Source organism: Solanum dulcamara, chromosome 7 (assembly GCF_947179165.1).
Source record: "Solanum dulcamara chromosome 7, daSolDulc1.2, whole genome shotgun sequence".
NCBI classification, from domain to species: Eukaryota; Viridiplantae; Streptophyta; class Magnoliopsida; order Solanales; family Solanaceae; genus Solanum; species Solanum dulcamara.
The window spans coordinates 12,790,063-12,807,007 of NC_077243.1; the positions used below are offsets into that span (position 1 = coordinate 12,790,063).

Consider the following 16,945-nt stretch of genomic DNA (forward strand, 5'->3'; position numbering starts at 1 on the left):
GAACTCATCGTATTTTTAAAACTATAGGTTCAGACTTCTCATTTGTTGCAATTTTAATACATAAATTTATGGTTCGCATGGAAAGTATTCAGTTCATATCAATCCGGCACATCAATTGTACGTCCGCCTATGCTTTCAGCACCAGATATTTGAGGCGCTATTGTTTGTGTTTGAAGATTGCAACTTGAAGATTTGAAAATATTCACAAGTTGTTATGAAAACATTTTGACAAAATTTTCTGTCGATTGACACTGAATCTTGACCTCTGCTGTGAAAATTGCTCGTACTGGTCTGTGGTCTGACAGTTTACACTCACCTCGACTATACTGCCTTTGTTTCAGTCCCTTCCCAAACCATATAATCCTATCACACCTGCAGAATTAATACACTACTTATTGTAATTTCATCTACAAAAATATTAACTTGCTAGTACTTTTTTCATTTGTGATATGAGATCACTTACCAAGCAGGGGCTCGATTCTTTTCCTTTTTCCCTCTCGGATTATCGCAGCCATAATAATCATCAGAATCTGGATTATATTTATATGTCGGCGCAAATTCAATTTCCTCCTCATTCCAACCCTCAAATGTGCACCCTTCTCTTAGCTCTGCCTTCAACTTCAATGTCAATTTAAGATCAGTACTTAGTTCTACAAAGTCGAATATTTAGATCATCGATTCAATTTAACTGGTTATAGCAGGTTATTTACTCTTCTTTTACTATTCGTGGAATTAATTATTGTTGATGATTAATTACAATACCTGATCGTTTTGTAATAATGTGCTCAATTGCCCGTCTTTGACTAAAGATCTAGTTGTGGGTTCTGGTAAGTAAATCCTGTAGTTCAAGTCGCCAAGCCAAATCACCCTGCTGCATGACATTACGCAACTTGTGGCAGTTAGAAAATAGTACTTATAAATTAATCACTGCCTGCAAATTGTGGATATTAATTACTTATGTGAAGACATTTCAAGATATGCACCACTTGATAATATGATACAAAGCAATCAAATCTTCTTTATTTTGTGATAAATAAATGAAATTGTTGACTTCTTTGCTAAATAAGTGAGACTCATACAAGGGGTTAGGTAAGCATTTTGACAATATCTCTTCACCTCCTAGTAATTATGCTTCCTTTTTTCAGCTAATTATACGGAATATCTGCCTGCTTGAGTAGTTTAGGCAACGACTCAAGCAGGCAATATCACCATAAGAATCAAAAGTTCAATTTGAGAAAAACATCCGAAAGAGTCGTACATACTCGTGTTGTAAAATCTTTCTCGGCAAGCATTGAAATGGATCAGAGGAAAATCGTGTACGTGATAGTATTTGGGAGGCATTTGCATTTCGATCTCCATTGTCTCCTTGTTTTCCACCAGAAGCCAAATGACTACACACAAAGCAGAAACTTGTCTCGTGCAAGCAAAATCTAACCGAAACTGAACCCTGCATATACATGTTCAATTCCTCAAAATTAGTACTAGTAATTAACCAAAGACTACTAGAAAGGAAAGGGCGTTTAGACATAAAAATTGTGAAATTTGGGTATTTGTTTTCAAGTTGGAAATGGATATGAATACAAATTGAATTCATTTTCAATTTTTGCGAGTGATTTGTACCTTGTTGCCAAGGAAGCCGAAAATACCACAGCCTACAGAGGAGACACTTGTATGCTTGATATGAGGAATCAGGGGAGACCTTGTCCATATGGTAATAAAAATTCCTACCATTTGTTTGCTAATTATGCATTCAAAATGTGGTGAATTACTAGTTGTTGAAGTAGTAAAGGATCCCTCTCTCTTTAGTGGATAAACCTTTTGATGACTTTCTCCAAGCTCTGCCTTCTGAAGACTAATAGCATCAGTCTTGTTAAGAGCTGCGCTAATAAGAGAATTCCATTGCATAGATATGCTTGTATTCTCTTGCACTATAATGTTTCCAGCATTCAGAGGTACAATTTCTTGAAACCTGATACAGATTTGGAGTTAATTTTACACGGTCAAGTACTGAACATTATCCACTGTAACTTTTTTGTCATATTAAAGTAACTGGACTTTACACACTATAACAGTAAAGTCAATAAACGTTACCCGAGAACGTAGATGTCAGCCAAATCGCTTTGAGTGTGGAGCAAGTCTTCCATGTTTAACTCGGCAGGTGGTGCAATGCCTCCGACATTCCATGAGCTAACAAATAATCTATTAATTTTTTTTTCAAAAGAAGGGCAGGAATTATAAGATGAAATGGAAGAATTTAAAATGTAAAATATATATATAGTTAAATTAAGACTGAGAAATGTATATATACGTGAAATTTTGAATTTCAGGAGAAGTTGTTTGAGAATGATCAGCTTCATGGTTCTGTCTTTCCTCTAGGATCTTGTTAGCTGCTAAAGTAAGCAACATGATCTTGGAAGGAGAAGAAACAAAATGCAGAATTTATATCATAATAATTATGTGGGGGAGAGGCAGAGAGATGGTGGGCAATAAGTTAATTGAGAAGTCGGTATATATAAAGGGGGACAAAAAGGGCAGGCTGATTTCTGGGAGTTCAAGGTGGTCTATTATGAAATGTTAAAATTATGAAAACAACTTGGGAGTTTTGGCTACAAATTTCTCCTTCTTTCTCTGTGCCATATTCAAATTTCGAGAGTCAAAACAGTTTAATTTTGATCATGAATTCACGCATGGAACAATAATAAGTCAATAACATAACATCAAGTATAATTCCACAAGTGAATCTGAGAATTCAGACAACAATTGGTAAAAAGTAAATTTTTCACGAATGTATATATAAGAGGAAAAAATTATTTGTTTAAGGCCTTCATTTGATTTGGTTTTAGGTCACTACTATGTTTGAGTCGTCCTGGATCATAATAAATGACAATTCAAAAAATATGTGAAAAGATTATGATCCAATTAAGAAAGATTTGTTTGAATTTCAAAATTCAAAAAATGTCATATAAATTGAAACGAATGGAGTAAATGTTAATGGTTGGTGGTCAATTATAGTAATATGGAATGATTATAAAGGGAAAGAAGTTGTTAAACACAGGCCACAGCAGCAGTAAAAGTTCTTAACATATTCAATGAAGGACTTGAGCCATGAGGGGAATGCGATGTGATCAATGATGCAAGTTGGATTAATTTTTTATATACCGAAAGCGGAAGCTAAGGTTATTATATATTTTTTTGGAAAAAGCATCTACGATGATTGGAGTGGTCGTCGCTTTTCCCCCAATAAATATATTGTTCTGGGATGAACTAATTTTGTAAATATATGTATACAGAGAGAGTTAAAATATGCTTTATAATATTACATTTTCAACTCAAACCTAACGGCGACTAAACCTTGAAATATTGAGGATCGATCTAATAAGGTGTCATGTAGAAATAATTTTATCTCGAAAATTCTCTCTAAATTTCCGTGAAGACTACATTGAAGATACTACCAAATGAGAAAAAAAGGGCCACAATTTATAAGAGTACAAAACTTTTTTCAACCGAAATGAAGAGTTAGGAAGATATATATATGTAAGATTTATACTATTCTTTCATGAAAAAAAATCTTGACGTAACGGGTAAAGTTATTATTATGTGATCAGAACATTGCATGTTTGAGCTGTTGTTTCCTTAAAAAGTGGACGGGGGGAATCAATTATGATAAAATATGTTATTTTGGACCACTTCGAAATTCCAATAGTGATAAGCTCAAAGAAATGCTTGTTATGCCCCTATTATTTAGGTGCCTACCGTCATTTTTGTATAAAGAAACCATGGCATCCATATTCGTCTTTTCTCCTATTTGTCTGGGTAGGTCAGACTTATATAATAATCAAGATACGATAGTTGTTTACTATTTGTTAGTTCCTTACTTGATTGGGTTATTTGTGTTTGACGACGATTCCATATTGGATTGGAACGAGAATTCTGAGCTTTTAATAAGGCTTGGACCTCCTCTTTGAGTTAGTTCTTTGAGGATGAATTAGTCTCAAGATTTAATTAAATAATGTATATATAGTACAATAACTGATCATAACAAACCATTTCACCCTAAATTCCACCCTTTCCAAAAAGAGAATTGGAAATATATATGTACTTCAATCACTTAATTATATAATTTTAATACATATTTTTTATCATACTAAATCAATTAATCATAATAAATTGAGCGGGTAAGTATTATCCAAAAAGCACAACATGCAAGTCGATGTCAAAAGTAAAATCTATTTCTAGTATATTAGGTATTCGTACCATATATTATATATAGAATTCCAGTGTTTGTACTTCAAGTTGGGTCATAGTGATAATTAATTAATAGGCAGTATCAACTACATCAACCACTAATATCCATGCTTTTGTATAATTGGATGGACGGAGAAAAAAATTGATTGTCAACTGCCAAATCCAAAAGTGTATTCTACTTCAGTCAACTAATTGGCTTTTCTATTTATTTTTTACGCGGGGTTAGGCTTTGGAACACCAATCAACTTCTCCAAATCATCAACTATAGTGCAGTGACATATCTCAAAAAAAATGAAATAAAATAAAAGTATTTTTCTCAGCAAAAAGAAATTCTCAATGCTTATTGCTCAAAATATTGGTTGTTAATTGGTCTCATTACTAGCTAAATCATGATTAGGAACTGCCGTTTTCGGAGGATAATATTATTAATTAGTCCTTTTTATTTATTATTGTTCTCTTTTTTAATTTGTTCATATACATATTTTGAAGACGTACTTCAACTAATTCGAATTCAGGTTTTTAAAAAATAGAAAGCACATGTAATAAAATGTGTTATATAATGTGTTTATTTATTAAAAAAAAAAAAAAATTAACAATCCTCGACAAAAATCGTCAGCATATTTATACATAGCGCGTGAAATTCATGAGCATAGCCTGCTTTTTTCAATTCATAATTTTGATTCTTATATGTTAAACCTTTTGGACTAATCAGCAAAAGACGTTTGGAAAACATTTATTTGTCTAAAGATGCTACGTGTTGGCTTATAATTAGATTATTATTGTCATGTTTTCTTTATTCATCACGTTGTTTTCAATTCAAGTTTTGGAATTAATTAGCTCAATGAAACCAAATCAACTAGCATTTATTTTTTGCTATCTCTCCGACTTTCTTGTATGGCCAAATCTTTCCAATTTTAAAGAATTTAAAAGTCCAAGATTTAATTACTTCCTTAAAAAAAGTACAATACTTTATCAATTATAGGGAATCAAATGCCCCATAATTTGTATTGTTTCTTGAAAACAATAAAGTAACGACAAGAACATATCAAATTAGTTATTATATTTCTATGGGACTTTTCATCATTACAACATAATAAATTTAACGATATAATATACTAAAATTTAAATAATAATCAAAACAAATATTATAGTTAAAATTAACAATTTAGTAAAATATGTGAATTAACCATCCAAACAAGTGCCCAAATTTTAATTGAAAGTTAGCTTAGGAAATGAGAATTGTGCCAAAATGGTATAAGATACCACATCTCATACAACAAACATCGGGACTCTAATTAATTCCTCACCATGCATAGAATTGGACCTCTAAAGTCTAAACTAGGGGTGAATACAGAGTTCAACTTATACATTCTTCCAAATCCATTATAATGTTAGTTCAAATTATGTACAAGTAAAACTAATATATTTCAAACCCAGTAAACCAAATCTACTGTGGTGGAATTCAAAAATTGAGTATTTGATATTCTATAAAGTTCAAATTTTAAATCCGTTTATTTGGAGCTAGGATACGTAACATAGAGACTCAATATCAAGTGTTAAAGATTATTCAGGACCAACATAACCATATAAATGGAAACACAAGTCATATACTCAACAAATATGAAATTTTAACGGGGAGTCAACTATTTTGGGTAATTGCTCCTATTTGAATACACAAAACTTTGAAATGTGAAGAAGAAAAAATCTAATAGTTGCTAGATTTTCATCCGGTGTTTGATACTCACGTTAGGGACCGATTAAATTTGAATTCGTTTTGAAAAGTCCCAACAAAACACTTTGTAATAAAGACGCCTCTATATATACACAAGATTGAAATTTGAGACGTCTGGTTAACAACCCTCCTTTGTTAACACCCTTTCAATTCTACATATCATGAATATAATACTTTTAGAATGCTTGAATATTATTGAGGCTTATTATTGTCTTTAGGCCTCAATCCCTCCATTTGCTTTGTTTTAAACGGACTTATACTAGAGTGTAGAAGGTCCATTGGTATTTCTAAATGGAACACTCATGCATGTTTCAAGTCTCTCTGTCAATAATTTCTGTAATGAAAGGTGGGGAGAAAAAGAACAGAAAAAAGAAGAAATTAATGAACTCATGTATTTGTGTTTGCTTTGTTAGGTTTCCAAGGTCGGTGTCTGATACTCTTTCAAGGCTCAACTAATTTGAATTCACATTAAGAAATTTCACTTTAGGAGTAAACTGTTCTCTACTTTATACCCAAGACTCTAATTAAGGCTCGTGTGTAGCGGTAGGAGGTAATGGATACTTAGTATTTTAGTAAAAGAATTAAGGTGCACAAATCACTTTTTTTTAAAAAAAAACTTCTATCATTTATTTGATGCTAATATTAGTTGGACTTAAATAAAGAAAAAATGATGAGTGAGGATTCATATAATCTATTTGAAATTGAAACGTAACTATTGTTGTTTGATTTGAGCAAGTAATCCCTTTGAGCAGTTAAGAACCACATGTATTTGAGGACTGTCAATCAATATTGCTTAGCAAAAAATTTATATTGCTTAGCTAGATAAAAATATATTTTTTATATATAGAAATTATATATTAACACCTCTTGATTTTATTGTGAATTTACTTTTTTTATATATTTTTTAATATTCATTAATAAAAATTCTAATTTCGTCAATCACTTTGGTTGTCGAAGGAGGCACTATTCATGACATCAATGCCACCACCCACATGAATTAATTTCATGTAAATGTTTACATGAAATAATCCTCCTAGTGCAAGTGGTCCTATTCTTGTCTTTTTTATAGTCAACCTTTCTTTCATTAATTTTTCCTAAAATTTTAAACCGTTTAGTGGAGCTCTCCATCCATGAAAAAGAGAAAAAAAGGGAGGGCTTTCTCACTTCGAACATCAAAAATGAAAAAAGAACATAAAAAGTGCAATTATTAATCACTGGATTTATTTCCAAGAGTATACATTATATATCCTAGATACTACTTCTAAATCACCAAAGGTAAAGTCTTCGTGTCTCTGCAGTAACCATAATATTTTTAAAAAAATGTCTTGGCATATAAACATTATGATTTTCTTTTGCCATAAGATTATATTAAAACTTGAGTATAATGTTACAAGTATAAGCAAACTGGTATATAAATCCATATTATTTTAATATTGTGCCAATTCACATCGAAAAGTGCCACACAAATAAATAAAACTCTCTGCAACAAGGCGATTTCATACTCACCATTCACTGATATCTCCACATAGCAACAAGTGTTGTTCCTTAAGTTAACCTAATTAAACCACAGACACGGGCCACACATTGAACCAAATTTCAAATTAAATATATGTAGTAGAAGTTTCTTGTACACCTTTTGCCTCAAAGGTGCAAGTTGTAGCTTTGAAAAGTGGAACTTGACAATGACGGAAACAACAGTAGTTTATTTCACTTATAGCCATCATCAAAGCCCACTAAACTAGCCAGTTTACTTATTGAATTAGTCACTATTACACAGCCTGGAGTCTTCTTCAATATCTCTTTACACAGCTGTCTTGGTTTTAAGATGACATAAAATAGTACTCTGTCTTACTATGACAATCAGTTCATAATCAATTTTGTGTTTATCTATGGAGTTACTCCAAAAAATCCTAGGTTAATGGATGAAAATAAATTAATAAACCACCTTTTACATTTCACAAAAGCAGTTGTCTGACATAAACGGAGGAAAATGATTTTGCCTTCCAAGAAAATTGAAAAACTATGGATTAATTAGTTTACAAAACATCTAAAAATGCAGAGGGTTTAACCAAGTCTTTAACATGCAAAACTAATTGAACAAGCTCAACTTTCTTCCTCCCAAGTGCTATTCTCTTCGGATTCAGCATTTTCCCCTGCCCGATTTCTTCGGATTGAACCATTATGTAGTAGTCCTTTAACAATTCAACAGTCTTTGGTTCAACCAGTCGATTATCTCCTTCATGATTTCTTCTCTTTCAGGTTCAAAAAGTAGGTCATGCAACAATCCTTTATACAGCTTGATACTTTTATCAGTTGAAGAAGCCTCTTCATAGAGCTTCTTAGAGCCTTCAGGGTCGGTGACTGCATCATCAGAACCATGAAGAACTAGGAACGGTACTGTCAACTTGCACAGATTCTGTTGCAAGTAGTCAATTATCTGAAGGATCTGGTAACCTGTTCGTACCCTAATGGATCCAGTGAATACTAGTGGATCTGAATACTTGGCCAGTAATGCTGCTGGATCCCTAGATACTGCGGCACCCCTTTTGTTTGCTGCACTGAACTGGTATCTTGGGAATAAAAATGCGACAATTGGAGCAAGTACCTAATAATTAAGAAACATGACTATTAATATGCATGGAGAAGAACAAAAGGAGGAACTTGGTTTTGAAATGAATGCTTACTGTGAAAATCGGATGAGCTGGTTGAATTCCAACGGCAGGTGAAGTCAATACAACACCATCAATTCTAGATTCTACCTTTGGATCAAGTGCTGCCTACAAGTATCAATGAAGGATAGAGTCAACAACAGTCTTCATTAACAATTTAATAGACAATCCGACAGAAAACTCACTTACCTTAAGGATAATCGCTGCACCAGTTGAATGTCCAAAGCAAAAGCACGGAAGTCCAGGATTTTCAGCTAAAATCTTCGACAGAAATTGTTTCTGCACAAAGTGGACAAGAAGTTGTAAATAACATCAACTTAAACGTTTCATTCTTCTTTTTTACTCATTGCATGAAAACTAAAATAATCATACCATGTCACTGACAGCATCATCAAGAGAAGGGACATATGCATGCAGTCCATCACTTCCGCCATGTCCTGCATGAAGAAGAAACTTGAAATTCAGTAAGAACATTCTCAAAGGATTCAGACACACCATTAATTGGTAAAGAACTATTTACACATTACAAAAAAAATTAAGTGAAAATGTTCACGATACACAGTGAATTAATAAGCAATAAATAGCAGAACTAGCCAAGGTTACAATGAGAGAGAGGAAAGGATGCCTCAAAGACAAAATCAAAGTTTTCAGACGGATAGACATTTAGCAAATTCAGTTTCCTTTAATGGTGATAATCAAGGCAAGTCACTCCCCTAAAACCAAATTGTTGTGCAACCAAGGAAAGTGAAGTGCGACCTGGTAGCAGCAACGACGATTAGACACATTAAATATTAGTTTTTGGGAATTGGCCCTTGTAAAAGGGTGATGCATTAGAATTATTTCTCCAATAAGATGCATTAAAATGAAGTTGTAAGCACCTTTTCCTCCCTCTATTATCCCTTCATGCACAGAGGCAGAATCAGAGATTCAATTTAATAGCTTACTTATGCGAAGGAGCTTCACATGTAACATTTTCGCACCAATGGCTGCTGATTGGAGGAAATTCAACTCCTGCAACATGCGACATAGATGCATAGTAGAAGACTTTTCAACCATAATAACAGCAACTAAACAATCAATTTGTCTCCCTTCTCTAAAGATTCATCAATAGATGAATATCAGAATTGCAAAGCTTAAGAAAAGGAAGAATATGACATTCAGGTTCAGAACTGATAGATGACCACCTAAAAATTGTAGGTTTATTTCACCAAGAAGAGTGGAAAAACTGTGCTTTACGGAGTGCAACATATATTTTAGGATTTACTCTCACACATACCCAGATATCCATGTATTTTCTTATCTCTGTTATGTGAAGAAACCAATGAGTTGGTGGTAAATGCATAAGTATCAGTGTGCAGTCCAACGAGTTCATAGCCTGCCAACTGATGGATGCCTGCTAACGATAATTCTTGGATAACCTGCTGGCACAATGGTTTTTTATTGTTATTATTTTGTATGTTGATGGTATCTGGGCAAACTTGTGCACACCTCAACTACTTCCACCGAGTATCTGCTACCTCCCATCAACATAGGTACTGGATAACTCTGCCAACCTGACTTGGACAGACTGGAAGAAGTGCTGATGTTTTTATTAGATGTAAAGCATCATTGGATTATTTTCCTTTCACCTCTCCTCCCACACAGCCCCCCGGAAAATAACTCTAACCTTGGGAAATGGAACATTTTCTTTCCGGCTTTATTTGCCCCTTTGAAATCATGATCAAAGAAGATACAGCTAGAAGTTTAATGGAGAAAGTAAAGACACACTTTAGGCCACTTGCACTTTGTTTATCACATTATAACAAGGTCCTAGCCTAGTGAAAGATATGAAAGTATAAGCATGTCTTGATGTTATTCCATTAAAAAGAGCTAATCATTGTAGAGCCAGCAAGTAGGAGAGATTAATGTGATTTTCAAAGAATTCTATTATTACAATAAAAGTATGACTAGAATAATCAAAATATGCACTGCAAAATTAACAGAAATCCAGAAATTATTCAGTATAAATTTTAGCAATTGAAGGTTGGCAGAGTCGCACGTAATTAAAGGGACAAAATCTAAAGGGGTTGAACAGACTAGGATTCAGATAAATTAAGATGAAAACTAAACAAGATAAACAAAAAACACAGCCAGATTTCTGGCAGGGATTGAAACTAGAATAAGCACTCTGGCAGGGATCGAAACTAGAATAAGCACTCTGGCAGGGATCGAAACTAGAATAAGCACAAAACCACTGTTCCTCAAATAGAGGAAAGAGTGAGGAAGTTAAAGATAAGCCTCGAGTTTCTTGATGAACAATACGTTCTGCCAGTTCAATCAACATACATAATGAGAAGAAACGGATAGAAGAAAAGAACCCTGATTTGAGATAGAGGATGTTAATCAACCATGAGAATCAATCTTCTCAAATTCAATTAACAAGTAAATAAATAAACAGAACTAAGATGCCAGAATCTACAAAATAACAAGGGATATATAAAGTAAGTGGTTTATAATAATTCATTTTGTAAATCCAAAACTTACCAATCCAATCCATTCCATAAACTTTAAAACCATTTGCATTTAGCTTCTTGGCAAAATCATTATATCGGCCACTGTTGCAATATGGAGAATGCAGAGTCTTTAAGATAATGAACATTTGAACAGAAACAAAAAGTCATAAGAACCTTGCAAGACAAATGTAAACCTGTGTTCATTGAGGCCGTGCAACAAGAAAACCAATCCCCTGCACCAAGACAAATAACATCATTAAATTTTATTTCAACACAAAATCTGGATGGAGCTAAACGAGCAAATATAGATAATCACATGATTTTGCTTGGTCTTCTATCTACTTGGAAAAGGAAAAGTCTTTGAAAAACTTATTACAAGAGAAGGCAATTGGAGAGGGTCATTGAAGGTAACTTTGCACCAATTTCTAGGATGAGCATTGGGTTCTTTAGTCCAAATAGATTAGGATTATTCAAATTCCACCTCACTCATATACAGACTGAAGCATACAGGATTTACGGTATGTAAAATATGTAGGTCTTTATACAAGTACCACAGAATAAGATTGGTCTAACCTTAACCAAAAAAAAAAAGACTGGTCTAACATGTTTAAGAAATGTTAACAGTACAACTAACAAAAGACATGTCCGAAGGACCAGAGGTGAAGAAAGGAATGTCAACTACAAATTATCGGCCCATTCAATCACAGATACTATCTCATATTCTCATCAAAGGATGGAACGGAATTGAATTGAACAGCATAGCAACAGCAAGAGAAGTTGCAGTAAGCAGTTTCCATCTGCTCTATTTCACATGACACTCTTTATATTTCAGTCTGTCCATTTTTTTAAGAAAACAAAAATGACATATTTCTATATTTGAAATTATTTTAACTTTAAACTTCTCACTTAATTAATGATGTGCTCAAATAGCTAAAAAAAAATGTCATTACTTGTTATCATAAGTTCTAAAAAATCTTTCTTTTTTATTACTCAATAACATGCCTAGTTAAACACCTTCATATAAAATGAATCAAGGGGTGTACTAAGTTGGGAATGAAGAATGGTTTAATGCACTCTGTTTCTCAATATCACCCTTAATTACTCTTTCTGTCTCAATTTTCAATACTCTTTCCTTTTTTTGTTTGTTGAAGAAAGAATGATACATTTTTATATTTTATAGTAATAATTTAACTTTAAATTTTCTATTTTACACTTAATAAAATAATTTATAATCACACAATTAACTACAACTTATTTTAAACCATAAATTTCAAAAGTGTTCCTTTCATTTTAAACTTCAAGTTCAATCAAACATCATCATATAAATTAGTCATTGATACTAAGGGAGTCCCTTTTAATCCTAATAGGATTTTGTATTCATGTTTGTGTCCTAAAGTGAAGAAACAAAGAGCAAAAATACCAGTAACCGGATGTCTCTTTCGTTCATTTTGTTAATGTAAAATGTGAGCCAAATGGACTTGTGAGATTATTTTGAATAGAACTGCCACGTTATGGCATCTCATGCAAAGTAAAAGTTGTAGCTCCCATTAAGCCCATAGCTACCACACAGAGAATAATCAGGAAATACCATCACTAGTGACTTGGGTGGTGGGATTCTCGGGAACCGGTCCACTCTAGGGACCATCTATCAAAATCTGCTAGTGGCTGCAATATTCCTTGTAACTACTTATAACACTCATTCATATCTCTTTCATACTAAATTTGAAAGAATGTGTGTGCGGTGTGCCTATTAAGATAAGAATTGTTTGAAAAAATAGACATAAATGAAATTCAAATGGAAAATAGTCATTCAATTATTACTTACAAAATTTTTAACAACTCTCTCCTCCCATATTAAGTGAATTATTGTGTTATGACAAATTAAAGGTTACTTTTCATTATTACCCTTTGATTATTCCTAAATTATTTTTCTTAGAATATATAAAGTAGTTATAAAAAAATCCTATTAAAATGAAAGGAAAATATGGAGAAAAAAGTCCAATAATTTCTTGAACTTTGAAAAATTCACATATCTTGAACTATTAAAAAAGCCTCAACAATTCACTAAGTGTCTGTTTGACTTAATTTATTTTAAACAACCTATAAACTGAAAACAACTTATAAGCCCTAAAAAATAAGTTGGATAAGCTGAAACAACTTATAAGCTAAAAAATACACCTAACTTATTTTTTTGGATTTATAAGTTGTTTTCACTCTACAAGATGTTTTAGATAAGCTAAGTCAAATAGACTCAGTTATTTTTTTGAGCTTATTTTAAGAATAAAATAAACTTAAATTGATCAGTCAAACACTAAAAAAAAAAAATTATAAGTCAATATAAACTGAATCTAATATGAACTTGGGAGAGATTTTTTTTAAGGCAATTAAAAGTAGACCATTCAATTTTGAAGCATCAGAATAATTGCAGACACCACACAACAGAACAATCAGGACAAAATTTCCTCATCCCATAATTAAATATGGGCTCCTGTGCTGTCACACTCACGGCACGATTAAAACAAGAAGAATAAAGCTCTGTGGATTGCTCTAAGCTCTTCTGGATTGTGGAAATTTAAAGTTATCAAAATTCCTTTCTAATTAAATCACCTAGTACAAAATATCTGCATTTCCTAAGCAGTAGCAGAAATTGCCATACAAGAGCTATTCAGTCCACTAATTTGCAATCTTATCCAACAGTACTAATATGAACTGCATGGAGTGGGGTTAAATACGTACTCGTTTATTTTTAATCAGAAATTTTACACTCAAACTCTATTCAATACTGAGTGGCTTTCATTAAGGAGCACACTCACTCGCTCGGTGCAGAGCTAGTAAGGTTCCGGTATTCATTTAAATAAAAAATTATACTATTTATATATAATTAAAATTATCTTTTTATTATATATCCATAGTAGATATTAAACCCATTTCAACTTCTTCATGTATTTTAATTTTTCATACTTTAAAATCTGTTAATAAAAATCTTGACTCTGCGAGCTCACCCATGAAAAACAACAACAAAGAAAAGGCTTATCCGACAGCAACGTGGAAAGCAAGAAGCTCACAACAAGAAACAAACGGAGGGCAAAAATGGAAACCCAAAAAAAAGAGAAATGTACTCAAACTTCCTAGGACCTTCCAGAAACGTGAACCAACAATTAGGTAATCAAACAAAATGTAAAAACTTAGAACTTTGAGAATAACAAATGATCATTAACGTGTAATCAATCCCAAAAAGACACTAATGGGTTTGCAATATGACTATTTAATCTTGCGTAATCTTTCAACTAAAATTTAAAATTATGCATACTAATATAATAAAACACAATCCAATTTTAGCAATATTTTAAAAGATATAGTCAACATTATTTAATTAATTCTTGTAGACGAGGGCAATTTTTTATTTTTTTGGGGAATGGAATTGATCAATTTACCTGACTTTGAAGGAAACAGGTGTCCATGATTGCGTGAACATGGTATCTCCTCTGGACGTAACAAAGAGCGAAAATTCCCTCAGCGTCTCTTTATCGTCTTCCTGAAGTACCCTTCTTATCGCCAGCGATCGTCTCGCCGCCACCTCCTGCTCCACCGCGCTCTTCCGCGGCACCATTTTCGACGGCACTCGGACCACCGTACCCTTCCTCTCCACTGCCTTTTCCTCCTTCCCAATGCCGCCGACACCCTTCTCCTGCGACCCCGACGACACCGCCATCCTCCTCCGTCCACGAAATGGAAACAACAATAGCAGTACAAAAGCATTGATCAAAAGGAACAAGCTCCTCAATAACTGCAATGAAAACAAGGCACTGATTCTCCCGCTTGCACCTGACGTCAATATAATCGTCGCTTCGTTCGATTTCGTTACTTCAACCGCCATTGCTGCTGTAATTCCTCCTCTTCTTCTTCTAGTCCCAAACGCTAACAATTTCAACTCGGATAAATATTCAGGAAATTCCCCAGAATTAACTATCCTCAAATTTTGTTTTGGTTTTGTATCGAAATAGGGTACGAAATGTGATTCAAATCGTTTGGGTATGCACAATTTTTGACTTGTCAAGCAAATCATATAATGTTTAATTAAAATCAGACGAACAAACAAAATTTTAAAATTAATTTTAATTTAGATAAGGTTTGGTTTCCTGGAAAAAGCAAAGTTGAATACGAAGATTTTTGATAATGAAATGAGCAAAATGTTTGAGAGAAGAAAGAGAAGTTGGGAAGGTTGAAGGGGATGACGCCTAAATGTTTTTTCCTTTTTTTTTTTTTTTCCCTTAAGATTCCGAGAAGTCGTGAATAAATAATGGCGCTACAAAATACCACGTGTCACTTCAACGCATGTTCTCATATGCGGCGATATCACCAAGTTTTGGCTTTCGATTGTTTTGTTTTGTAAAATGTTTTGTTTTTTTATCTCTAATTTAATATAAAATAAAATTTATTTAGAACAAAAATAAATATTTAAAAATTAACTTATTACTAAATATAAAAAAATAAGGAAAAGAGTCAAAAATATTTTTGAACTAGAAAAGGTTTAAAAATTTCTTTTATCCACCTCTTAATCTAAAAATATCTTTCTACTTATCTTTTTAGTAAAATACCCTTTCAACAACATTTTTGGCTAACTTTAAAACTAACAATCTTCTTTTTATTTTTTATTTTTTAAAAGTAATATTTTAATCTTTAATTTCTAATAATTTATTTAATTTTTGTTAAAATATAATATTTTGTCCACATAGAGTGTGATGCAGTAAAAAATTTTAAATGAGAGTGAAATAAAAGAGAGGTTGTTTCTTAAACTAATAAGTGATCATTTAGGTATAAAACTCACACTCCTAATAGTTTAAGTATGAAACTCAAAAAATAAAAATAGTTTAAATGTGTTTTTAACACTTACCTCAAAGAAAAATGAATCAAATAAATTAGGAAATGGAGAGTATTATCTTTTGTTGGTGTAATATACCACAATTACTATAAATTACAGTTGAAAATAAAATTAACAAAATGAATAAAAATATATTCAGGCTAAGGCGCGAATATCTCGCTCTCTTTAAGGAGATTCAACTCCACTGCGTCATAATCTACATCAATCTAGTGGTATAACTCTTGGCTTGTTCCCTCCAGGATACAACAGTCCAAAAATATTGTACAATTCAAACAACTCCATTTTAGTTGAAGAGTTCAAAGCTACACAAAAATAACATCTTCCTTCAACATATGATTACTCTTTTTTATATAGTGAATATAGTTGAAGATTAAAAAAAAATTCTTATCTCAACTTTCTTTTTCACTACTACACACTAAAATATTTATCCACACTTCTCATCTTTGTTAATCTTTTTTTTCTCAAAAGAAGAAACATCACTATTTATACTTGAAGAATTCTTTCTTGTCTTGGATAAGAATAAAGTAGACAATAATGTAGATAAATAAATGGAGGAATTATGCCTTGGAAGCTACAAATGTTATAAGGCATAATAAGGTAAAACATGGCTGTTACATAAGTTACACCAAAAATAATTGACCATATTTTTATCAATTTATATCCACTAAAATATATACTTAATATTTTATTTTAATAATAAAATACATATACACCAACACCTTTTATTGCAATTTATACGACTCAATGTCTTTTTTGGTTAGTCCCCAAAAATAATACATCAAAAAATACTTATTTTATTTTTAATAACAAGTTTTAAAAAATATTTCTTTTTAAAATAAATCATATTAATGTATGTCACATAATTTGAACACGGGGAGTAAAATTTTGAATAAGTCATAGCAGTAAAATTGCGGGCGACAGGTGT

General features: G+C 32.4%; 2 protein-coding genes across 2 annotated transcripts; both read right to left on the bottom strand.

Moving 5' to 3' along the window:
* Positions 1-212: 212 nt before the first annotated feature.
* Positions 213-2,471, bottom strand: LOC129895947 (type IV inositol polyphosphate 5-phosphatase 9-like). The gene is made up of 7 exons (XM_055971739.1): positions 2,309-2,471; positions 2,092-2,199; positions 1,621-1,969; positions 1,263-1,447; positions 763-871; positions 464-618; positions 213-372 (listed from the first exon to the last, which is right to left on the bottom strand). Exons 1-7 carry the CDS (start codon positions 2,404-2,406, stop codon positions 213-215), a joined length of 1,164 nt encoding a protein of 387 aa, XP_055827714.1. The 5' UTR covers positions 2,407-2,471.
* A 5,435-nt stretch (positions 2,472-7,906) lies between these two features.
* Positions 7,907-15,403, bottom strand: LOC129894492 (uncharacterized). Its single transcript, XM_055970209.1, has 7 exons — positions 14,573-15,403; positions 11,333-11,371; positions 11,170-11,240; positions 9,019-9,083; positions 8,836-8,925; positions 8,662-8,754; positions 7,907-8,582 (listed from the first exon to the last, which is right to left on the bottom strand). The coding sequence occupies exons 1-7, from the start codon at positions 15,202-15,204 to the stop codon at positions 8,172-8,174; spliced, it is 1,401 nt and encodes a 466-aa protein (XP_055826184.1). The 5' UTR covers positions 15,205-15,403; the 3' UTR covers positions 7,907-8,171.
* Between the last annotated feature and the right edge of the window lie 1,542 nt (positions 15,404-16,945).

What these genes read in the sequence shown, in the direction of transcription:
- LOC129895947 (XM_055971739.1), bottom strand. Translation starts at nt 2,406, where the DNA reads ATGTTGCTTACTTTAGCAGCTAACAAGATCCTAGAGGAAAGACAGAAC. An exon ending in GCTGACATCTACGTTCTCGG is followed by an intron (nt 1,970 to 2,091) that starts GTAACGTTTATT and finishes AATCTGTATCAG; the next exon opens with GTTTCAAGAAATTGTACCTC. An exon ending in TCGGCTTCCTTGGCAACAAG is followed by an intron (nt 1,448 to 1,620) that starts GTACAAATCACT and finishes ATGTATATGCAG; the next exon opens with GGTTCAGTTTCGGTTAGATT.
- LOC129894492 (XM_055970209.1), bottom strand. Translation starts at nt 15,204, where the DNA reads ATGATTTGCTTGACAAGTCAAAAATTGTGCATACCCAAACGATTTGAA. An exon ending in CCTGTTTCCTTCAAAGTCAG is followed by an intron (nt 11,372 to 14,572) that starts GTAAATTGATCA and finishes GTCTTGGTGCAG; the next exon opens with GGGATTGGTTTTCTTGTTGC. An exon ending in GTGCAGCGATTATCCTTAAG is followed by an intron (nt 8,755 to 8,835) that starts GTAAGTGAGTTT and finishes TGATACTTGTAG; the next exon opens with GCAGCACTTGATCCAAAGGT.